The following is a 21,328-nucleotide window of genomic DNA, read 5'->3' as shown; positions in this document are numbered from 1 at the left end:
TTGTTCTCTCCTTATGTCTCTTTGTTAGATCTAAACAAATTTTGAACATAAACCCATGTGGGTGTTCGATTTTCAAACTCAACTCAAACTCGGAAATCAATTCTTCATCTTCATCTTCTTCTGTTCAAACTCAAGAACACACATCATAATTTCTCACTCTAAAAACGATTTTTGAGGTGTGTGTATGTTAGATCAGAACATGAACCAAGATCTTTAAAAATCGAACATGAAATTGTTTATGGGGTATTAACACAAATCATATATATTCCAGATTCAAGTTCATCTTCAAGCTCGAGTTTTGGGTTTGAAAACCCTAACTCGAGTTCATCTTCAAAGCTCGTCAGACCTTCAAGAACTCGTCAGATCTTCAAGCTTGATTTTGAGAAAACCTCCACATGTGGGTGTGTTCATCTTCAAGGAACCTAAAACACACAAACTCGATTTCTTCTTTGTTCTTGGAAATCGATTTATGGGTTTGAAAACCCTAACTCGACTAAGGGTTGTTCTTGAGTCTGATTTTTCGCCTTTATGTGTTTTTGGAATACCATATCAATCCTCGAGTTTGTAAGTTTCAAACAAATCAAAGGTGTGTGCATGTGTGTTCATCAAGTGTGTGTATTCATCTTCATCTATCTTCGATTTCTGGAAGAAAAAAAAAACTTTACCCTAAGTCTGAGTTTGTGAGCATAATGTGGAAAGAATTCGAATTGAAGATGGATTCTTCTAAAATAAACTCGAAATCTGGAGTTTTTCGGATGGATTTGTTCATTGTATGTTTCAGATCTTTATCTAGTTCATCATGGTTGTTCGTGTTCTTGAGAGCTTCTTCATATTTGAGTGTGTGTGTGTTTGTTCAGAACACGAACCCAGATCTGGACGTATGTATGATTTCGTTTTTTTGATACATTTTCTATAAATGATTTATTCAGATTTGTGTGTGTGTATATGTGGGTTAGATCAGAACACGATCCTAGGCTCAAGAAATTGTTTCAGGTTGCTTAAGAACACTATGGACGGAGGTTGAAGATGATGAACAGTGATCTGATGGAAAATCATGAATGTCGAAGTTTTTGAGATCACCAGAAAAATCAGGAACGCCGGAGAAGATGACCGGAGCTGTCAAATACGCCGGAAACCGGCTAAACCTCCAATAGTAGGTCATAAGGATGTTTTTTGAACAGTTCAACAAGTTCAATGGGAAAATGTGGACAAAAAAAAACTCGATGACTTAATGTGTACAAATCAAAGAATATGTTACCCTTTTAAGTCATTATCCCTAAAATGTCCTTAATGTTATTTTTTGGTAGTCTAGAGGCATAAAGTGTTATTTTTCATATCAAATAAGCCATTATCGGAAGGGGTAAGGGAAGAAGCGGTTGCAAGACTTACATGACATGCCATGTGGCAATTTTATTTGGATAAGTCACCCACACTGGTTTGAGATGACGTCCACGTCGCCTTTTTTTATTATTACATATTTTTAGAATTATTATTATTATTATTATTATTATTATTATTATTATTATTATTGGATTTTATTAAACATAAAAATTATGAAATAAAAGTTATGAAGATTTGAAGAACATTTAGCCAGTTCTTAATCAAATGAAGCACATTCAACACCACCACCTAACAGCACGATCGACTCCCTTCATGCACCACCATCAGCCACCAACATCATCCATCTCCCACCCATCAACAACCACTATGAACAACCAAGATTTGAAAAACACCATTAAAACAATTTTTTATAAATTTAACAATTTTTTCATATTATATTGTAGGCGTCTTCATGTTCTTTGAAGCACACTCAATTATCAGCACCATCCTTCAACATCGACCACAAACCACTGACAACCACCATAGTAAACCACCAAGAAAAAAATCAAGAATTGGAACTATCAAATATGTGTTCCTTATAAAGATGAAAGTCAAACAAAAATCCAACCAAAATCTGGAACACAAACATGGATCTAGAAAATCAAATGGGACCCAAACACTCAAAAAACACATCAGGAGAATCTAAATCGAACCCCAACTACTAAAAAATAAATCTTGAAATTTGAAATTGAACCCCAAATACACGAAAATAAATATGGAAAAATCGATATCGAAAACAAATCTGGAAAATCGAAATGATAACAAATCCAGAAAATCGAAATAATGCTCGTGTGTTGCGTCATCTTAGAAACCCAGAAAAAAAAAATAAACTCACAGACATGAAGATCTAGATTTCAAGATTCATTTTTTTATTCTTAGATTTGTTGTTTGGGTCTTGGTGAAGACATGTTTTATTCCTAGTTCATTATCGTTTCCATATCTGAAGGGGGGAAAAAAGAATGATGAAGATGAAGGTACCACACATTATCATTTCCAAATCTGGAACACATCGAAGAACATTTGGATATAAAAAAAAATTAAAAGGGCAAATACCATAAAAGCCACTACATTTTCACGTGTTTTTGAGAAAAGCCCTATTATTATTTTTTGGTTGGCTCTGGCCACAAATTGGACATAGAATTACCACTCTAGTCCATTTAACGATTTTCATGGTTAACTCTGTTAAATTTGTTGCAAAATCAGTCCTAAAAGTTCAAATTTGGTCCCTATAGTTTGCAAAAATTTACACAACATGTCCAAAACTCGGTTTTATGTTTTTTAACTTCTTTATTTTCATTTTTTTATTTTTTAATCAAAGCTAAACTTGCTTTTATATTTTTTTTATTTTTCGTCCTTTTTTCGTTTTTTTTGGTGTTTTTCGTTTTTTTTTATATTTTTTAACTTTTTTTTTTGTTTTTTTATATTCATTTATTTTTCATATTTTTTTCGTTTTTTGGTTTATTTTTCATATTTTTCGTATTTGTTTCGTATTTTTTGTTTTTTTTTTGTATTTTTGTTACGTTTTGTTTTTCGTCAAATTGATAATTCTTTAGAAAGTGTAAAGTGTATGAATATATTAGAGTATAATACATTTATGGTGTTTGAATTTTTTTTGGTTTTCTAAAAAAAATGAAAAAACGAAAATAAAGAAAAAAACGAAAAAAATATATAAACAAATATGAAAAATAAGTGAATATAAAAAACGAAAAACACAAAAAAAAAAAAAGAAGTTAAACAAAAAAAACCAAAAAAATGAAAAAAGAACGAAAAATATAAAAAAATTAAAAAATATAAAAGCAAGTTTAGCTTTGATTAAAAAATAAAAAAATAAATGAAAATAAAGAAGTTAAAAAACATAAAACCGAGTTTTGGACATGCTTTGTAAATTTTTGCAAACTACAGGGACCAAATTTAAACTTTTAGGACTGATTTTGTAAAAATTTTAACAGAATTAACCATGAAAATCGTTAAATGGGCTAGAGTGTTAACTCTATGTCCAATTTGTGGCTAGAGCCAACAAAAAAAAAAAATAAGGCTTTTCTCAAAAACACATGAAAATATAATGGCTTTTATGGTATTTGCCCAAATTAAAAACATGAACTATTGAAGAACATTTGAAATCGATTTATGGCTTGATCCCACAATCTTTTACTTGATTTCAAGAACATCTAAACATTAAGAACATTAACCCAGAAAAGAACATACAATATTCTATTCAAATCGATTCTAGGTTTTGTCTAGAAGCTTTAAATCCACCGTTTCCATCTTCAAATTACCCACTAGCTACCAAATGTCCAGACCCCTATTGTTTGTTCCCAGAAGCTTCCAATTGCCTTCCATGATCTAACCTCCAGGAATAAATGAATAACATTCTTGCCTCTGGAAGCTTGAAACCTAAATTTTTTCTTTTGGAATTGGAGCCCTTTGCTGATGAGAGCTGGAAACCATTAGATGATTTATCTAATAAAATATAAAGTATCATTTTATTTTTATTTGCCGTAGAAAAAAGAAATTAAAAAAAAAACAAATAAAAAAGCCATGTGGACTACATTAATCCACATCATCAATGATTTACCTGTGAAACCGGAAGAATATTCGGTACTTCCCTTTTTTAATAGGTAAATAACAGTTATGCCTTTAGACTACCAAAAAATAAAATGAGGGATTTTTTAAACCAAAAACGAAAAATACGTTGGGCTGACATTTACCTTCTTCTTTTTTTTTTTTTTTTTTTTTTTTTTTTTTTGGGTTAAAATTCAATAAATCTACTATCTACACATGATTTTAGCCCATTTAAGAAAGGATAACAGGCCTCTTGGACTTGGAGTCTCGCTTCTCTTGACTCGTAGTCCAGTTGCGATCGTCTCTTCCATCTCTCTCTCTCTCTCTCTCTCTCTCTCTCAGATTTCTCGTCGTCGATCTCTTTGACTATTTGTGTCGGACTCTCGCTCTTGAACTCTTCGGTCTCCCCGCAGCATGCACTCATTGGATCAAGCTCACCTCTCCCCCTGTCAAGTAAGTTTAACCTAATTTTGCTTTTCTCTTTGTTGTTGACTATTACAATGTAAAATGGTCATGATAATAGCATATTATGTGCACTGATTTTCTTCGCAATGTTGTAACATTATTATTTCTTATCCTACTCAACGATTCTCATACAAGACACACTCTGTTAATTACTGTATATTCTAATTCCTCTGTGTTTTCACTATTCGTTTTGTTTGTTTACTTGTTGCTGGATTTGTATATGTGTATCAGGCTCTCATTGTTAATTTTTGGTCTTTTATTTTGTCAGCTGATTGAAGTGATCAGGTTTACAGGCCTTCAATGTTAATTGTTCAATTTGAATTTTGGCAAGAACATGGAAAGATCAAATTCATTATGAGACCTTTTTCTGCAGTATAGTTTTTTCCTTTCATGGCAACAAATTAACATAGGAATACAGCTATCTCCTTTATCTCTTTCACATCACTCTCATCAAATCTAACTACAGAAACACCAGATAAAGAAGCCATGAAACCCCCAAAACAGAAAAAACTACAACAATCAAAAGAAAAACAAACCCATCTCCAAAATCCACATGAACCTACAAATACAATAATCAAAGATCTCCTCTGGTTCTCCCTCATTGCCACATTCTTCAAACTTCTCCTCATCCCAGCCTATCACAGCACTGATTTTGAAGTCCACCGTAACTGGCTAGCCCTCACCCACACCCTACCATTATCTCAATGGTACACAGACGAAACAAGCCCATGGACACTCGATTACCCTCCATTCTTTGCTTACTTTGAGTATCTCCTTTCCCATTTCGCGTCCCTCGTGGACCCCACAATCACAGATCTCTACAATGGCCTAAACTACAAATCCCCTTCAGTCATCATCTTCCAAAGACTCACAGTAATCGCCTCCGATTCAATCTTAATCTATTCCATTTACAAATTAACTAAAAACTTGAACTCAAAGAAACGCCTCTTGATCTGGATTTCAGTCATTTCATCACCCGGGTTATTAATTGTTGACCATATCCATTTCCAATACAACGGGTTTCTTCTAGGGCTTTTAATGGCCTCTTTAGGTGCACTTCAAAATGGGCATGACTTAACTGGTGGTTTCATTTTCGCGATTCTGCTATGTTTCAAACATTTATTTGCAGTTGCGGGGCCCGTTTATTTTGTGTATATTTTACGACACTACTGTCGCGGAGGCTTTTTGAGGGGTTTCAGTAAGTTGATAACAATGGGAGTAGTAGTGATTGCTGTTTTTGTAGCAGCTTATGGACCCTTTGCATATCATGGACAAATACAAGATGTTTTGAAACGTATGTTTCCTTTTGGTAGGGGATTATGCCATGCATACTGGGCTCCTAATTTTTGGGTGTTCTATATACTCTCAGATAAACTCCTTGCTTTTGTGTTTACAAAATTAGGGTTTTATATCAAAACACCAACTGCTTCATTCACTGGAGGGCTTGTTGGGGATTCTTCTCCTTTTGCAATATTACCTACAGTTACTCCTTTGGTAACATTTGGTGTTGTTCTTCTTGCTATTTTACCTTGTGTTTTTAAGATTTGGAGGAATCCTGACCCTAAAAAGATTGTTAGATGGGTTGCATATGCGTACACATGTGGGTTTTTGTTTGGGTGGCATGTTCATGAAAAGGCTTCTCTTCATTTTTTGATTCCACTTGCAGTTGTTGCAGTAGAAAGCATTCAGGATGCACAACATTACTTCATGTTATCTATAGGTATTCATGATTTTATTTGCATATTAATTATTGAACGCCATTAATGTGACATATTTTTCTTTGCAGTTTCTATATACTCGTTGTTTCCTCTTCTCTATGAAGCTCAAGAATATCCTGTAAAAGTGATCTTGCTTCTTTTATATGTTGCTATAATGTGGTTTGGCTTTTCTTCTACATTTTCTGAGAAAAAAGATGGTGTTGTTAGTGGATGGATAGAAAAGAGTTATATGGTTGGGTTTGTGGTTGTGGAGATATGGGGACAGTTTCTTCATCCTTTGATTCTTGGTGATAGATTTCCGTTTCTACCCCTTATGCTTATCTCATTTTACTGTGCGTTAGGAATGATGTACTCTTGGATTTGGCAACTTAAATCTATTATTAGGTCTCATTGATGATTGTTGTCGATTAACACATCAAATTCTTATGTAATGTAACCCCTACTGTGTCAAGTTCTTGTTGTCGATTTGAATTATTTGGACTTGCAAACTAGCTTCGTTTTTGGTAAATTTTTGTTATCGGTTTTAATGGTTGAGTTGGAGGGCCTGATTTCATTTGATCTTCATATATAATCATATCATAAGAAAGCATACAAGAAAAATATATTGTTAGGGTTTTTAAGATCCATATATTATTGGTAAGTGTGGTTATTCTTGATTTGCAAAAATGTTTTAGAATATTTAGCATAAATATCATAAATTAAATAATTTTTGCTCATTATTAAACATAAAATTGTAAATCAATTTGCATGCTGTAAGATGACACTTCAAAATCCCTATATGTGTGTGGAACAAAGATTTACTCCCAAATGTTTACAATTTTCTTTGGATCCTAAGACTACATGGAGTGCGGCTCGCCTCTAACACACCACACTTGCCAACTCGCCTCTAACACACCACACTTGCCAACACTGCTCCCTGGTGTCTCGCCAAGAGGAGCTCGTCGATGGTGTATTATGAAGAGAGAGAAGTAAATAATGTCTTTTTTTGCAACTTTTTGACCAAAAATAAAGAGGATTATTAAAAAAAATAGCTTTTTTATAAAAAAAAAAAAAATCAAATTTTTTTAAAACCACTATAAATATACACTAAACCTCAACATTTTATTACACACAATCTCATTCTTTCTCTCATAATCTCTATTTCCAATTTCATGCCTTCATCAAATCCTTCACTAAACCATACATCACTGATACCTTATAGACCCTTGTACGATCAACCTTTCTACTCTCCTGCAAATTATCATTTTGCGGGCATGGCTCCAAATATGTATCAATATCCTTAATACATATCGCTCATATGAGCAAATTTATTCCAAATGGAGGACGACTATCAAAAATGTTATGGAGTTTAATGACATTTATATGAATACCGCCCGCAACCCGCAAAGCGGTACTAATGAAGTGGACATTATTGCAAATGTTTATGCCATTTACAACAAACATTTGCAAATTAGTCATTTTAGCTAGCTTTGCATAAAAAACCAAAATGGTTTTGTCTTAAATCATTAGATGATTTTACAAGTACAATTTCAAGAAAAAATAAATCGTTAGAGACAAACCATAACCAATCTTCCGACGGTCATGTTGGGTTTGACATCAACAACGCCGGACTCATATGAAATGTCAATTAATATTTGTTTAAAAAATTGATAGTTGTTAAAAAATTTAAACAAAATTAAAAGAAATGATGTTGCATGTTAAGGCACGCTGCCATCTCTTTAATAGACCTTGTGTTTAGTTGACATGCAAAAAGACGACACGACAACATAAGATGCATACCACCGATCCCTTTTATCTAAATCTACAATACACTTTTAATTTGATAAGTGGAAATATAAACGGACTTTTTACCAAGTATTTTAGTATAACAAAATTAACCATATCGACAAGACACTATGCTGTGAAATCAATTGAATGACAAAATAATCTTACATACTCGAATCAACAATTAAAAAAAAAAAAAAAAAAATCGGTCTATCATGTTATTTGGCATCTAAGAAATAATTCTGGATGCTTGCGCTTTAATGTTTCTCTTTGTCCAACTTCTCATTCAGACAGGGGATAAGCATGGCTAAAGCCTCTTTCTAAACCCTAAAACTTCCGATGGCGATGGTTTCAACCCTTGCCTCTACATACCCATCTCCCAAACTTTCTCAGCATTCGATTCCACTTCTAAGAACGACATCAAAGTCTATCCAATCATGTAATTTTACTACAGCGCTTCCTGCTAAGAGGAAATTGGGGATTTTTTCATTTGGTAGAAACAATCTAGGGTTTGTTGTAAAATCAACATCCAGTGATGGAGAAGGAGAACAAGTAGAGAGTCCTACGTCAAAGGATGTTAATAATGAAGCCGAAATACAAGCGCGAGGAGAGAGCACGATGCCTGAAAGGTTTAGATACTTGACCAAAGAAGTTCCTGATCCTCCTATTAGATGGCCTTATTTTATAGGTAATTTTACACTTTTCTTAATCTGTACATACTTTCTATGGATGTTTTTACGTGTCTATTTAGTGAAGTTGAATATGCATTTTTGGTGTTTAGCACTTAATCTCGATTTAAAGCTCAAATAGTGTTCATGAATCATGATAGAAACTGACATTTCTACCTTTTGTTTTATTTAACCAAATCAGCATTAGGTTTCCTCGTCTATGCTTGGAGAACAGTCATATGGGAACTTTACAACTGGAAAAGAGCTGCAACATCTATACTTCAATTTCTTGGAAACCTTTCAAAGCTATTATTAGCACTCATATTCCATTTCATAGGCGATCCAATCACTTCAACAATTAGAGCCATTGAAACTACCTTTTACACCCTTCGTGCATTTTACTCTCAAATAGTAGCATACACTCCCATTCCCGAGCTTTCAACAGTCATCATGTTGACTTCAATCATACTTGCCATCAGTGAAGTTGCATCTCCAACTTCTGTAGACAACCAATGGCATCTGTTAACAGTTTCTGGCCTCATTGGGTACTTTGCTGTCAAAGGAATGATTGGAGACCTTCCCTTTTGGACTATTCTTTTTGGGTTATTTTCTTTTTCTCGTTTTATCAATAAGAGAGATTATGTCTCCTCTGTTTTGCCCGTTGCAGCAGTGTTAGCAGGTGTAGGAGAGCCATGGGTTAGAGTGGTGGTGATGGGTGGTTTTCTGGGTTTGTCTGTGTTTCAGTACTCAAAGAATCAGCCTGAAATAGAAGTAAGTGACGGTGTTGCTACAACAACAGGGGACAGAAGGGTTCCTGTTCCTTTATTGTGTGCAGCATTAGCCATTGGTATACGTGTTGCTGCTAGGTGGGCTGGGTATAGGCATTTGACATGGATGGTGGTTTGAGAGGTCTGTTTAGTTCAGTTTTGAATACTAGATGTAAAGGTATGGAGCTCTTGAGGCTTTGAATCTGTTTAATGGGAAAGTGATTATATTGTTACTTAGCTTGTTGGATTTGATTAGATTTGCTCCTATTGGAGTTATATTCGAGGCAAATTGTTGTTTAATGTTTTTCTTATCTTCTACTATCTTAAAGTAAATCGCATGAATGGTGTCATTTTCTTTGGGGAAGGTCTTGAAAGATTGATTTTGACAAAAAACTCCAAAGTCGTCGTACAACCCTATTTAACCAGAAGATCCCACATCTCCACATTCCATTGATTGAAATCATTCAAATTTTGTGGGACAACATCTCTATAATCAACATATCAAATTGTGGCTCTGATACCACTTGTTAGGAATAAACGAGAAATATTGAACACCCACATAAAGCTTCAGTATTTAACGTGGTTCCGTCAATGTGACCTACATCCACATGGCAGGAGGGAGTATTTTAAAATAGATAAATGGTATTGTGGTACTATCAACCACTATCGAGACCGACAAAAGACCATTTAATATAATCTAGCTAGCATTCCCTATTTATTTATAAACCAAGGATCACACATCAAATCCTAATGGGTCATGCCCTTCTATTTTTAGGCTCGAATGAATGTCAACCAAACCAATCATAAGATCATGTAATTGCTTCTAGAATCTTCAACATTGAGAGAATGTGCATGACTACGTGCCATTCACCTAGGCAACGCATTTTGGAAATGTCAACACGCATCCGGAGGCGCATTCTCCATAGCTTCGGTGCATCCTCCAAGTTTTCAGCACATTTGACCGTGCCGCACAATGCATTTGGAAAATCTCCATGTTCCAGCGCATTAGCCTGCCTCCGATGCATTTTTCTGTAGCATATTTGGCAATGCTTCGACGCAATTGGCCAAATGCTCCACTGTGTTACCAAAAGCTCCAACGCATCTTTCGGGGCTTCAATGCTCAAGTCACATTTAACAATTATTTAATGTTTTACATTGTTATTGTGTATGCAAATAGTTATTTATTTCGCTTGAATTATTATCATAATATTTTGCTTAACGTTTGAACTTGAAGGTTATCGACTTATAACACATTAATATGCCCCTTTACACCAACCTCTACCTAGATGTACATTGATAATCCACCATGGTCAAAATGCAGATTTGTTTCATTCACATACAATTGGGAGATACTCAACTGAGCACACACACGAAAGGAAACGCACAAACACAAGTGGTTCTTAGTTGCTAAGATTGTGAGGTGTACCTGTACCGCACACCATGGTGAGGTGAGGTTTCACTACGGTGGTGCGGTGAACACCACACCGCCTGATGTGTGGTTATGCGGTTAGGTTCCTTGCGCAAGAAGAATACACCGTGCCTCTTTCTCTTTTTCATGCTTCATATTATTGTACAGTGAGAGATGATCATTTCCTATTAATGAAAAAGTGAAAAGATTAGGGTAAAATAAGGTGGCAATGAAGTGCTAAGGAAAAAGTGAGTCGATAATGGCGAAGCTGTGGCTGGGTATGTGTTTGTAGTAACATCAAAGTATTCCTACAATTTGAAAACAAGGGTATTATTGTCGAGTAATATTTTCTTTTAATTAGAAAGATTTAAAATAACAAAAAATTATTTTAAAAATGTTTTAAAAAAATGAGCAAATTTGATATTTGGAAAGCTCATTTAGGGTAAATACGAAATTAATTAGATATTAGATCGGCAAATATATGTGTGTGTGTGTGAAGAGAATGATGTGAAGTCCAACATCTAGAAATTTTGACTTTGTTTCTAAATTTGTGGTTAAACCGTTGAAGGGAGTGGAAATGACTTTCCAAACATGTGACGGAACGAAAGAGTTATATCAATTTAAATTGACCCACTTGTAATATTATTATTCTAAGTGGGTTTAGCAAGTTAAAAAAATACTCCTTTTTTTGACTCGGAACCAGTCGTGTTTGACCTCTAAGAACTTCACCTTAGTCATGGCTTAATGCCAGTTGTATAAACCCCAAGTAATACTGGTAATATGTTTGTGCATATGATTTGATACCTCTCAATCTCTCAAATTTTGTACAAGTCATGTGCTTCTTCAAAGAAAGAAGTCTGGGGAGGTTTCTGGTCCTCCTGTGTTTCTCTCTGACCATAACTCTCTCATCTGGAGCCAACACCATATCTGCAAACCAGTCTCTGTCTGGAGACCATACAATCATATCTGAAGGTGAACAATTCGAGCTGGGTTTCTTTAAAGCAGGTAACACTTCCAACTATTACATTGGCATTTGGTATAAGAAGCTCAAATCCAATCCTCTTTCCATAGTTTGGGTGGCAAACAGAGAAACACCCATCTCTGATAGATTTCGTTCAGAACTAAAAACCATTGATGGTAATTTGGTGCTCTTGAATGAGTCCAAGTCCCAGATTTGGTCCACAAATGTCACAACCACCACCACCACTTTGAACTCTGCAACAGCTGTTATTCTTGATAATGGTAACTTAGTTTTGAGAGACTCCGGTTCAAATTCAGTTGAACCTTTTTGGCAAAGTTTTGAGCACCCAACTCATACTTGGTTGCCTGGTGCTAAACTTGGTTATGATAATAGAACAAAACAGAGTCAGATTATTAGATCATGGAGAAGCAACGATGATCCTGCTGTAGGACTATTCTCAGTGGAGCTTCATCCGCCAGGTAAAGAGTATGTAAGCAAGTGGAATGGCTTCCAACAATATTGGACAAGTGGGGCTTGGGATGGGGAAGCATTTTATTTAGTACCGGAAACAAGGTTGGATTACAATTACATATACAGCTACCATGAAAATGTTAACGAGAGTTACTTCATTTATTCTGTGTATGATCCTTCCATTATATCTTTATTTATATTAGATGTTTCTGGTACAATTCAGCAATTAGCATGGTCGGAAAATAATAAAGAGTTGAATTTAATTTGGTTTGAACCTAAAACGCAGTGTGAGGTCTACGCTTTATGTGGGTCTTTTGGGATTTGCAGGCAGTCTGGATTACCTTTTTGTAATTGCTTGACTGGCTTCAATCCTAGATCAGAGAGTGATTGGAATCAGAGTGATTTCTCTGGTGGGTGTTTGAGAAAAACCGATTTGCAGTGTGGAAGAAACACGGAAAAGCAAGATTTTCTCAAGATTAGAGTCAAGAATCTGCCTCCAAATAACTCTGTAGCAGTTGGGAGTGCTGGAGAATGTCGTACCACCTGTTTGAATGATTGCTCCTGTAATGCTTACTCTTTTGTCGGTACTCAATGTTTAGTTTGGGATGGAGATCTCTTGAACCTCTCAGAAGACGATGGTAGTGGGAATACAATCTACATTAAAGTTGCTTCTAAGGATCTTCCTCGTCCTAAAAAGAATAATAATCTGGTTGTTGCTGTTGGGGTGGTGGGAGGTGTGGTTCTTTTCTTGGTTCTAGTTTTGGTTTTAATCTATGGAAAAAAGAGGGTATCATTATCGGTGGGAAAGACGACAATGGAGGGTTTGCTGGTGGCGTTTGTCTACAAAGATTTGCAAATAGCCACCAAAAATTTCTCGGAAAAATTGGGAGAAGGTGGTTTTGGTTCTGTTTTCAAAGGGGTACTGCTTGATTCGTCGATTGTGGCAGTGAAAAAGCTGGAAAGCATCAGCCAAGGAGAGAAGCAGTTCAGGAGTGAAGTCAGCACAATCGGTACCATCCAACACGTTAATCTTGTACGCCTTCGTGGGTTTTGTGCACAAGGTAACAATAAGCTGTTGGTGTATGGTTACATGGCAAACAGTTCTCTGGACACCCATCTTTTCCATGGTAAGCAAGTTCTAAACTGGGAAACGAGGTATCAGATTGCACTTGGAATTGCAAGAGGATTGGTTTATCTTCATGAGAAGTGCAGAGACTGTATCATTCACTGTGACATAAAGCCAGAAAACATTCTTCTAGATTCCGAATTCTGTCCGAAAATTGCAGATTTTGGTCTGGCAAAGCTTGTTGGTCGAGAATTTAGTAGGGTTTTGACTACTATAAGAGGGACACGAGGGTATCTAGCACCAGAATGGTTATCAGGGGTGGCTGTCACAGCTAAAGCGGATGTTTATAGCTATGGAAAGATGCTTTTTGAATTAGTTTATGGCAAGCGAAATACAGTGCCTTGTGAAGATTCAAGGAGTACATTCTTCCCTAGTTTGGTTGCCGATGTTCTTAATGGGGGAGGTGATATCCTTAGCTTGCTAGACAGTAGGTTAAACGGGGAAGCTAGTGTTGAAGAAGTCACAAAAGTTTGCAAAATTGCATGTTGGTGTATCCAATATGAGGAAGAGAGTAGACCATCAATGAGCCTCGTGGAACAGATGCTTGAAGGGGTTTTGGCTGTGAACATGCCTCCGATACCCCAATCTTTCACATTATTTGTTGATAACCCGGAGCCTATTATTTTCTTCATGGAATCACCCTCCAATGGGAGTTCACAGGCACGCAACAATTCCTCATAATCGAAGAGCTCATCATCTTGAAGGTGATTTTCTTTATCTTTTGTGTTATATTCACACCAAACATTGTATTGTTGTAGATAAAAGGAGTCATTGACATTGTGTGGCAAGTTGATCATCGTTAATTTGTTATTGTGAAAAGAACATAAGTTATGTTAGAGCAATAATTGTTTTTCTTTGCATTCGCATACCTACAACTATGGAGATTTGTAAAGGTATTTCATGGAAATTTGTAAAGGTATTTATTAGGCGATAGACACAAGGTTACGTTGCTTAGTCTTCAAGTCATTTTATATTAAGAAACTATTATATATTATCTTTGGTAAACCTAGATAGCCTTTACGTATAAATAGACTTCACGTGTATGATAATGACGTGTATGATAATAACAGAGGCAGTTTTACCAATTCTTATATGATATTGGAGCATTTTCGATCCTAAGTCATCTCCCTCTCTTCTTTCTCACGACAAACCCTTTGTCAGCATATTCTTTTTCTGGGAAAATAAATTATAAGTCCAAGGAAGTTTCCAAATCATTCAAAAAACCCCAATTATATTTTGTATGTTCAAGAAAACCCAACGAACTTAACATTTTGTCTAAAAAGGCCAACTAATTTAGGGGCTGTTTGGCAGGATCTGAATTTTTAAGATCTGAATTTTTAAGAGATCTGAATTTCTAAGAGGGTCTGAAATTTTAAGAGCTGAATGTTTAACATGCTGTTTGGTTGGGACCTCTGAATTGCTGTGTTGAATTATTAAAATGACTATTTTATCCTTCTGTTTTATTTTTTTATTGAATTCAACTGTTTGTTTAGAAAATAACCTAATAAATTTCTTAAATAGGTATTAAAAAACTATAAACACCATATAAAATCCAAATTTAGCATAAATCAATATTAAACCCAATCCAAATCAAACATAAATATTTTTAAATCCACAAAATCATACTAAAATCCAAATACAATCCTACAAATGATTAATCTATAAATTTAACACATGTTGAGGGAAAACATAATGAACAAGATACATAATTACAGATGATTATGTATCAGTGGATCGTTCTTGTGATGATTTATAGATTCGGTATGCAGTTATGTACATTGTAGCATTGCCAATAACCGTTAATGCCCCTTGGATTGCAACCAAAACCTATAATTTATGTTGAAAATTGATGAAAGTTCATGGTTTTCTTTCTACTTATAGAAACGATTTAAACATAGTGAATCGTATATGAATATGAATGCGTTTTAAATTCAATTAAAATGAATAGGATCAATCAATCATACCTCTAGTGATTCAGAGTTATAAAAGAAATGCCAAGTACACGCACAAAATGCTCCTCCTAGTAAAGGCACCTGATGCAATTTACTCATTATGCTATGCGTACATATCATACAACAATGGGGGACTCAAAATGAGTGAACTGATTACAAATAAAGGGAGTTGGGATTGATAATAACTCGCCATACCCCATGAAAGCCCCTTCCAAGACTCATATCCAGATTTCTCCCCATATTGCCATACTAAAATCATTGCTGTAATCCTTCGAAATTTGGAAAATGAGCAAAATCACAAACCATGGAGATACACTAAAGGAATAGGCTTGAAATTAGAAATTAAAAGCTAGGGTGGACTCGTAACAGAGTATCAAGTATCCATCAGTAAACAAATGAACACATTCAAATTCGATCGTATACCATCAAAATCGAGCATATAACATCACAATCAAGCATAACATCAACTATAGATTACGATTGAACAAATCTGATTAGCATAACATAACCACTGATTTCGATTTTTGATTTTTGACTTTGGGGGGAAAGAAGGAAGAAATAGAAGAAAATCAATCGATTTTCAGAAGGAAGAACAAACCTGTTTTTGATTCTTGATTTTCGAGTTCAGGGCAGCCGCGAGAAGGTGCAGCAGCGTCGGCCTTGCTAGGTTGCAGCGGCGTCGGCGTCGGCGTTGCTTGGTTGGGCGGCGTCGTTCAATGGCGTCGTCGGAGTATTCAGTTGGGAGGGGAAGCAGACGCGAAGGGGGAAGAAGCCGCATGAAGAAGAGAAGAGGAGGCGGGGTGTTCGATTGTGTGTTGGGGCAAAACAAGAAACGCGTGTTTTTTTTTTAATTCAGACTTTGTTCCATATCTGAAAAATTAAGAGGTGTTTTTAATTTTAAGAGGTAAAGAATAAGACCCAAACAAACGATCTGAATCTGAATTTTTAAGACATTGCCTCTTAATTTTACAATTAAGAGGTAAACAAACAAGGCCTTACACTTCTCATTTAGGGTCAATCGGCTAATAAAAGTCAGCGAATGACATGGCTTATGACGTGTAATTAAATATGAGAAAACGACTTGTAAGACCAACGAAGTTTCAAAACCGTTCACAAAACTCCAATCATGTTTTGTTTGTTGAAAAAAACCCAATGAACTTACGCTTTTGTTCAATTCTCATTAGAGGCAATCAGATTCATTACGTATACAACTAGTTGGCAAATGACATGACATTATATTTAATGACATGGAATAAACAGATTAGAATTGCCCTTTATATATCGATTTAGGGCTTCGAGAAGAGAAAAACGAACGACGTCTGTGTTCGATCTCTTGTAATAGCTACTTCTTATTCTTTCTCAAAACACACAAACATAAAATCACATAATATCATGCACACATACATATAAGTTTGTCATGGACTCCGTCCATGGTCTTCAATGGAATGCCATGGGCTACCCCCATGGTCTTATATCCCCGAGCCATAGGCACCTCTCATGGTCTTACCAAATGTCATGGGCTCCTCCCATGGTCTACACATAAGTCCAAATATAGATCAAATAGCAAACAATTACATACTCTAATACAAATCATCTCATAACCATTAATGGGTCGGCCTTGGTGCCTTCGACCCATGAGTGTAGTGAGAAGACTCACCTTGGATACTGAAAGATAGTTGACTAGGCCCCGACTCCAAATATCAGCTCTACTCAACCCCTAAACAAAACAATTCCTTAAATGTAACTCAAAATGCCCTAAAACCCTTTATAAGTCAAACTTGGTCAAAGATTAAAGTCAACGGTCCGAGTTGACCCAACACGTCGAGTTGTCCTTCAACTCGTCGTGTTTCTACACTAACTGCACAAATCGGGAAAAATCTTATCAACTCGTTGAGTTTACTAATGAAATTGCCGAGTTAGCCAGAAATCCAACAGCTTAATGCATTAAGCTGTTTCCATCGAATCTAGGAACTCCAAATCTCAGATCTCCTCCAAAATGATGTCTAGAAGGGTAAAGTTCTTAGGAACCACCACAATGAGCCAAACCCAAACCCTAGACTCATTAGAGTGAGGCTTGACCCATTAAGCCCTTAAACTCCAAAGGCATAGACCCAAAATGCAGATCTGGCATCCAAAGGCTGGGAAATCACGTAAAGCTTCCAACTTTACGTCCATGCATGCTAGAAAGAAACTCTAGGGTTCAAGATGGGCTAATAAAGGACTTATTGCATGAATGGGACTTAGAACTTAGAAAAACTTGCAACTTTAAGCCAAATGAGGCCATAAAAGGGTCAGATCTAACATAACAACCCCTGGAACACTCAACTTCTTGGACAACCCAACCATGAGCCCAAAATCAAGATTAAACCCAAAACAAAGAGATCTAGATGATAACAAAGCAAGGTATAAACTTGATACCTCCAATAGACTGCAACAAGTGGGGAGATTCTGGATCTAAGTCTTCCCTCCAAGCTTTACACCTCCAATCTTCCAAGCTTCTTCAAAAGAGCACAAAAGATCACCACTCAAGGCCCTCCACAAGCTCACACACACACACAAAAGAAGATGATACACGCTATTTAGGGTTTCTGGACAGAGGAGAGGAGGCCAACCAAGGGACTTAAGGCCTTTAAATAGGGTGCAACACCCTAAAAATTAGGGTTTTCTTCCCAGCCTCCAAATCGTCGAGTTGGGACACCCCGACTCGCCGAGTTGGTTCATTAATTTTCGTGCCCAAAACCCTCTTGACACGCCGAGTTTAAGCTTCCAACTCGTCGAGTCCCAAAGGAAATTACAAACAATTAGATAAATAAACTTATACCGGAACCAAGCGTTACAGTAGCACAATGAAGAGGTGCATATTCTCTATAACTCAATTTAAACTCAACTGGTTGTGACATAAGCATCTATTACATCTTAATTTCAAGTCTAATCTCTAAGTTGTTAAAAGATCAGCTTGTAAGAGGAGGAATCCCAATGATGAGATTTGTAAAGTGTGACATCCCCATTTTCACGGCCAGAAAAGACCGATTTGTTTATACTTTATTTTTGAAAATCAGAGTAACCTTTTAAAGAAAAGTGTTGCGGAATTTATTCCCAGAAAAACATGATAAATACGTTATCAAAGCATTTCCGAAGAATGTATTTTATTCATTTTAAAACATTGGGATGTCATCATCAATACAGAAACATAAGCATAAACGGAACTTACATTCATTATCACTAGTGATTTATATCTCCTTAATCTCTCAGTGTAATGTAACTTCGAATCGGCACCTGTGATTCAAATAAGCTTGAGTGGGTCAGGTTGGGAAACCTGGTGAGTACATAGGGTTTTCAACCCACAATAATATAATTATTATGTTTAAACATCAAACACCTAATTACCCATCCCCATTATCTTCTTTACTCTTAAGGATCTACCCTAAGAATCGACTATTCCTCGTTAAATCATTCCTAAGGATTGTCCTAAGGAGTACGCACGAAGTCCATCGTTGCCTATGACACAGCTGTCAAGCACATCTGCTAGTTCTATCACTTAGGCGCAGCTGCCAGAATTGTGACATTCTCTATGAGGCGCAGCTGCCGGTATTGTCCTTCGGGCACAGCTGCCAGGGTTATCTCGTTTATTGACAGTATCATTTTCGAGAGTCCACTCGCAATACATGTCAATGGGTTTTTAGAGTACACCGGTGAACACATCGTTCACAACACCTACAGGTTGCGAGCATGCTAGTGTTCCACTGGACTGTCTAGAATAGTCCGTGGTTGTCATCCATACTCCGCTAGATGACGGGGCCAGCATTTGGGTAAAAGGCTTCTCACATCGTCCACCTCTCACCCTCACCTCATGGTCTATTTCACCTCTCACCTCATCATCCGACTCATATTTCATCTACCCATGTTTACCCAACATATTTTGTAGATATAAAATATATATACAGTTTAAATCATTTAAAACATGTATAAAATTGTTCATCCAACATATATAGCAAGTATACAAATAAAATTCACATATAGCACGTAATTTATATTAAATACTTCATATCTATGTGTAAGATGAAAGAACTATGCACTCACCTGATAAGGTGGTCACTCGGTACTCGGACAACGCTTTGTTTACTTAAAACAGCTTCTTTCGACAAAACCTAGTATCATTACCATTAGAGTTTAGTCTAAGGTTCGACGAGACTAATTAATAGTCTAGCTATTATTACTATTATATAAGCGCTAAACAATACTCTTCACCCATTATGTACAGACAGGGGCCAGACATAAAACACCGGAGGGCAGGACCATTTTGGCATATAGCACTTCTGAAATCCAACAACCCTATGCGGCCCTTTAAAGCAGATTCCCCGTACTGCGAGTAGTTAAAAAGATATTATAACGACACTTATATAACCTATAATAATAGCTCAAATAATTATTATAAGGTCCTAATAACGTTACTATATTTAAATAAAAGTTATATTAAAAATAACGTAGGCGTATATCACTTACAGCGGGTTTTCTCGAAAACCGGGTTTCGCTTGGAGCAGTGTTTCAGAGCCGAAAGACTCTTTTTCTTGGGGCTTCGGGAGCCTCGGGGCTTCCTTCGGGTGCTAGGGGGTTTACCTAGACTTTAGGGGGGGTTAGGGTGGTAGTGAGAGAAAGTAGAGAGAAAGTTGTGATGGAAGGGGTGAGAAAGCCGAATGCCCTTGCAGCCCTTTTATAGGCTGGTCCTCGGACGTACGCTGGGCGTATAGGGCCTCGGACGCGAGGCGTAAGTTGGATAAGATCACAGGTGTCATCGCTTCGGTGGGACGACGTGGACGATGCTGGGCCGAGGAAAGCAGTTGTACGCAGTGCGTTCCGAGCTCGGACGCTGGGCGTATGCGTAGGCGACGTGTCACGATCCGAAGTGAGCTCTATGACCAGCATCGGACGGCTGGGATTCGGCCACGTCATCGAGTTCGCATCAGGCTTCGCAAATTCATACTCTGACTTCAAAAATTCGTATCTTTTGCATACGAGCTCCGTTTTCGACGTTCTTTATATCCACGCGTAGGCAGGAACGTACTCTACAACTTTCGTTTAGACTCTGTCGGCTAATTTTGAATTTATTTTAAAAGTTTTATTTTTAACAGGCCGGGACAGGATTGGTCCGTTAAAAATTCATAACTCCTTCATCCGACGTCCGTTTTCGTCTGCCTTTTTATCGTTATGCTACTATTAACGAGATCTTCGATTATCGTTTAGGTTTTGTCGGCTAAAAACCGCTCGATCTAATATTTGAACTTCGGGCTGTACACTATTAAGCCGAAACTTCGAAAAATCATAACTTCCTCATACGAAGTCAGATTTGGGCGTTCTTTTTATGCATGCTCTCGGTTTAATGTATTCTACGACTTTCGTTTAGATCGCTAATGCTAAAAATCGCTCTATCGTAAATTCACTATTTACGCTTCATGGTGTCGTGCCGGTTCTGTCGCGAAACTTCGACAGGCCATATCTCCTTCGTTATAACTCGGATTTCGGCGTTCTTTATATGTACGGAACCCTTGTAACATACACTACAACTTTTATTATGATTATTTATTCTAAATAATCTTCTACCAAAAAGTCATTTTCAACACTTATTGTCTCTATAATGACTAGCTCGGATCTACGGGCGTTACATAAAGGATACAATTTGCTCAACATGTGAAGAGGAAAACAACATACAACCTCTTTCAAATCGAAGCAATGCTCCTGAATCAATTCCCCACTTAGCCTCTTATATATAGATCTATTTGGTCATGTTCCAACCCAAAGCCTCGGTGGTCAGACAGTTTTACAACTTGAATATTCAAGGGTCACAGGTTTCTTGATGTATGTTATAACCAATATAAGGCTTGATATTGCATTTGTCATAGGAAAGCTTGGTAGGTTTATTAGCAATCTTAGTACTCATCATTAGCAAGCAGTAAACTGGGTGCTTAAGTATCTTAAGAAAACCATGGATTATGGTTTGAGTTATGTTGGATTTCATTCGGTCATAAAAAAATTTACTAATAATAGTTCGATTACAAACATTAAGGACCACTCATCTTCAAAGTGGTTGG

General features: G+C 36.5%; 2 protein-coding genes and 1 pseudogene across 2 annotated transcripts; all 3 read left to right on the top strand.

Annotated features, from left to right (window-relative positions):
- The first annotated feature begins 4,183 nt into the window (after positions 1-4,183).
- LOC145166124 (ALG6, ALG8 glycosyltransferase family) lies at positions 4,184-6,652 on the top strand. The gene is made up of 3 exons (XM_079085056.1): positions 4,184-4,395; positions 4,676-6,127; positions 6,194-6,652. Exons 2-3 carry the CDS (start codon positions 4,894-4,896, stop codon positions 6,517-6,519), a joined length of 1,560 nt encoding a protein of 519 aa, XP_078941182.1. The 5' UTR covers positions 4,184-4,395; positions 4,676-4,893; the 3' UTR covers positions 6,520-6,652.
- A 1,477-nt stretch (positions 6,653-8,129) lies between these two features.
- On the top strand, positions 8,130-9,624 carry EMB1923 (embryo defective 1923). Its single transcript, XM_079085055.1, has 2 exons — positions 8,130-8,577; positions 8,760-9,624. Exons 1-2 carry the CDS (start codon positions 8,229-8,231, stop codon positions 9,461-9,463), a joined length of 1,053 nt encoding a protein of 350 aa, XP_078941181.1. The 5' UTR covers positions 8,130-8,228; the 3' UTR covers positions 9,464-9,624.
- A 1,843-nt stretch (positions 9,625-11,467) lies between these two features.
- On the top strand, positions 11,468-14,214 carry LOC145166121 (G-type lectin S-receptor-like serine/threonine-protein kinase At2g19130 pseudogene; annotated as a pseudogene).
- Positions 14,215-21,328: the final 7,114 nt, after the last annotated feature.

Source organism: Lactuca virosa, chromosome 3 (genome assembly GCF_052849685.1).
Source record: "Lactuca virosa cultivar CGN04683 chromosome 3, Lactuca_virosa_CGN04683_v6, whole genome shotgun sequence".
Classification (NCBI taxonomy): domain Eukaryota; kingdom Viridiplantae; phylum Streptophyta; class Magnoliopsida; order Asterales; family Asteraceae; genus Lactuca; species Lactuca virosa.
The sequence above is the reverse complement of the archived record's forward strand: the minus strand, read 5'-3'. Positions and strand labels throughout refer to the sequence as shown.